We start from the raw sequence: 2,980 nt of genomic DNA, 5'->3' as shown, positions 1-2,980 counted from the left end.
ATAACAGGGGAATTGGAAAATAGGATCACATATTTGTGGTCACATATTTGATTTCAATGACATTTGAACTTTCAACATAGACATTAGAAAATGAAACCTTAAATTGGTAGTATAGATGGTTTTTATGTGTTAGTTTTTTAAAGCATGGTTTTTAGGGATGGTCCTAGAATAACTTTATTATTATACACAAACATTCAATTAAACAATATATTAATAAAAGTTCAAATACATAAATTATAATCGGTTACTCAAATGATATCATTTTTTGTTCGTTTCCGTTTTAATGTTGTTAAAATTAAAGTGAGATGACTATGATATGATTGATATCCTGATATCCTGTGAGATTTAAGTTTTGTTTTCCTCATCGTTGATGGTTAGGTCTAACTTGTAACTTCTGACAAGATTAGGGTAACACATGTAACTTATTCATAACTACAAGGCTCTAAGTGGAAATTTACCATCACAGTGACCAAAGACCAAAGTCCAAAAAGACTTCGAGAAGATAGGGTCAACACAACAGCCCACCAAAGCCCATACGTCACTCAATCAATTTTCCACAAAAAACTATTAATATAAATAAATCCACGTCGTAAAAGATTACGAATGAATACGTAAAGAAAATCAACTTTTCAGCCTCGATTCCTGCATTCCAGCATATAATTGACTTCAATCGAAGAACCCAAATTGGAATTTCCGGAATTTGGTTGTTTTTCTCTCTCAGGTAATTCATCAAACACCTGGTGTGCAATTGTTTCCGTTATTTTTGGCATATCTAATTGACCCTGTGTGTAAGTATTTGTGTATGTCTATTTCCCACCATTGTACAAAATGGGATGCTTTTGCTTTAATCTTCCGGAAATGAGTTCCTGTTGTTAACGAATTTGTTAATTAAAGTTTCCCTTTTGCGCAGCAATCATCGTAATTCTTATTTGTCTTCTTCATGTCTTTTTTGGTAGGAAGTATATAAAGTGGACTAGATAAAGTGACCTTATCTTGCTGGGTTATGCTATATTTGGGGGAACAAGGAGTTTTATCTTCACTTCTTCAGTTCTCTGGTTAAATTCATGCTTTTGTTCGAATTCATCTGGGAATTATATATAAAAAAGACTGGATTTTTGGAAGTTTTTTGTGATAAGAAACCAAAATGAATGATGCTCAAAGTAGTCTGCCTCCGTTCATCGCGAAAACCTACGAAATGGTCGATGATCCGTTAACTGATACGATCGTATCATGGAGTCACAACGATCGGAGCTTCATCGTTTGGAACCCACCTGAGTTTTCCGGCGAATTGCTTCCAAGATACTTCAAGCACAATAATTTCTCGAGCTTTATCAGACAACTCAACACATATGTAAACTCATCTTTAATGACTCATTTCCTTTCATGGGTTTCGTTTCACTTTTTCCTAATCGTTAATTAACTTCGTTTGACGCGTTTAATCTTTTAGAGTTTTCGGAAAATCGATCCAGAACAATGGGAATTTGCAAACGAAGACTTCATTAGAGGTCAACCACATCTCTTGAAGAACATCCATAGAAAAAAGCCCGTTCATAGTCATTCGATGCAGAACCTCTATATCCATGGAGCTTCTTCATCTTCTAACGCTTCTCCATTAACCGAATCAGAAAGAATCCGATACAACGAGGAGATTTACAGGCTGCATTACGAGAAACAATCGTTGTCATTAGAGTTTCAAACGCAGCAACAAGAACAAAACGAGATCGAATCAACGGCACGTTGGTTGACGGAGCGGTTAAAATCCGCCGGAAAAAACCAAAAATATATCCTGTGTACTCTGGATCAAATTCTGCAAAAACCATTGAATACATGCGATTTTACTCCTCAAGTCCCCGATAATAACGATCGTAAGAGGCGACTTTCGGCTGAACCTCACAACGATCAGTCATGTCCTTGTAACATCCCGATCTCCGAGACGCTAACTACAAACACCCTTTTGGCGTTGGATCTAGAATTGGTGGAGCAATTAGAATCTTCTCTGATGTTTTGCGAGAACTTATTGACGGAAGTTCAGGAGACTCTTGACCGGAAAAAATGGCTGCCGGAGTCGGAGCAGGAACCTGCAAGTTCTGAACTGAACACAGTGGCCGGAAGCGAAGAAGAAGAAGAAGGAAGTGGGAACAGGGGTAACGAGCAGTTAAGTGTTAATGACGGATTTTGGGAACAGTTTTTGACTGAGAATCCTGGTGGTTCGACGACGGAGAATGACCGGAGGGGATTAGATCAGTACGGGAAGTTTTGGTGGAATATGAAGAGTGTAAATAGTCTTGCAGATCAAATGGGGCAACTTGCTCAAGCAGAAAGAACGTAAAATTATATAGTGTATAGAATATAGATAGTTTTTGTATAATTGTGTTTCAGTTTTGAAGATTTATCTTGTTTCCCTATAGGGGGGTGTTTATACTTTATAGATCCTAATGAGGTTTTGTAGGAACATTTCATATTGTTTTTTGACTTTTTTTTTTCATGCGATTTATGTATGTTAATACAAGAATGTACAAAATAAGGGTGTTTGAGAATTGGGATTGCTTTAAAACTCGTTATTGGCTTTTTGGAATAGCCAAGAATTCCAGGCTTTTTAAAAAAACCTTTTTTTTTTTTTTTTTTTTTGCTTAAAAAATTAGTGTTTGCATGTTTAATAATCGAAATTACAAAAAAAGGTCACTAAACAGGGTTAGGTTGGATTGCATATGAGTTTATTGGGACATTCTTCATCAAATTAGTAATATAAGGGATCTCCACGTAGCAGCGTGTTTATTTATTGTATATATTTGACGTAATTCCTACAATGTTTTGTTACATATTTGACCATTTCTATAATTTGCTATTAAATAGTAAATGAGTGTAATTTTATTTTACACATGGACAATTTTTGTAATTTCAATACTACAAATGCACCATTTTTATAATTTCAGTGTAACACCTGTTTTTCCTAGTAAATTCTTTAAAGTTTACATATTTA

General features: G+C 35.3%; 1 protein-coding gene across 2 annotated transcripts; it reads left to right on the top strand.

Annotated features, from left to right (window-relative positions):
* Nucleotides 1-591: 591 nt before the first annotated feature.
* Nucleotides 592-2,554, top strand: LOC145125457 (heat shock transcription factor A4A). 2 transcript variants are annotated; one of them, XM_079060921.1, is made up of 3 exons: nucleotides 592-721; nucleotides 961-1,351; nucleotides 1,448-2,554. In XM_079060921.1, exons 2-3 carry the CDS (start codon nucleotides 1,145-1,147, stop codon nucleotides 2,327-2,329), a joined length of 1,089 nt encoding a protein of 362 aa, XP_078917047.1. In that variant the 5' UTR covers nucleotides 592-721; nucleotides 961-1,144; the 3' UTR covers nucleotides 2,330-2,554. The 2 variants fall into 2 exon arrangements, with proteins under 2 accessions (XP_078917047.1, XP_078917046.1); XM_079060920.1 differs by having other exon boundaries at nucleotides 594-721; nucleotides 957-1,351.
* Nucleotides 2,555-2,980: the final 426 nt, after the last annotated feature.

The sequence above is a fragment of the Lactuca virosa genome, chromosome 7, assembly GCF_052849685.1.
Source record: "Lactuca virosa cultivar CGN04683 chromosome 7, Lactuca_virosa_CGN04683_v6, whole genome shotgun sequence".
In the NCBI taxonomy this organism is placed as follows: Eukaryota; Viridiplantae; Streptophyta; class Magnoliopsida; order Asterales; family Asteraceae; genus Lactuca; species Lactuca virosa.
The sequence above is the reverse complement of the archived record's forward strand: the minus strand, read 5'-3'. Positions and strand labels throughout refer to the sequence as shown.

What these genes read in the sequence shown, in the direction of transcription:
- LOC145125457 (XM_079060921.1), top strand. Translation starts at nt 1,145, where the DNA reads ATGAATGATGCTCAAAGTAGTCTGCCTCCGTTCATCGCGAAAACCTAC. An exon ending in TCAGACAACTCAACACATAT is followed by an intron (nt 1,352 to 1,447) that starts GTAAACTCATCT and finishes TTAATCTTTTAG; the next exon opens with AGTTTTCGGAAAATCGATCC.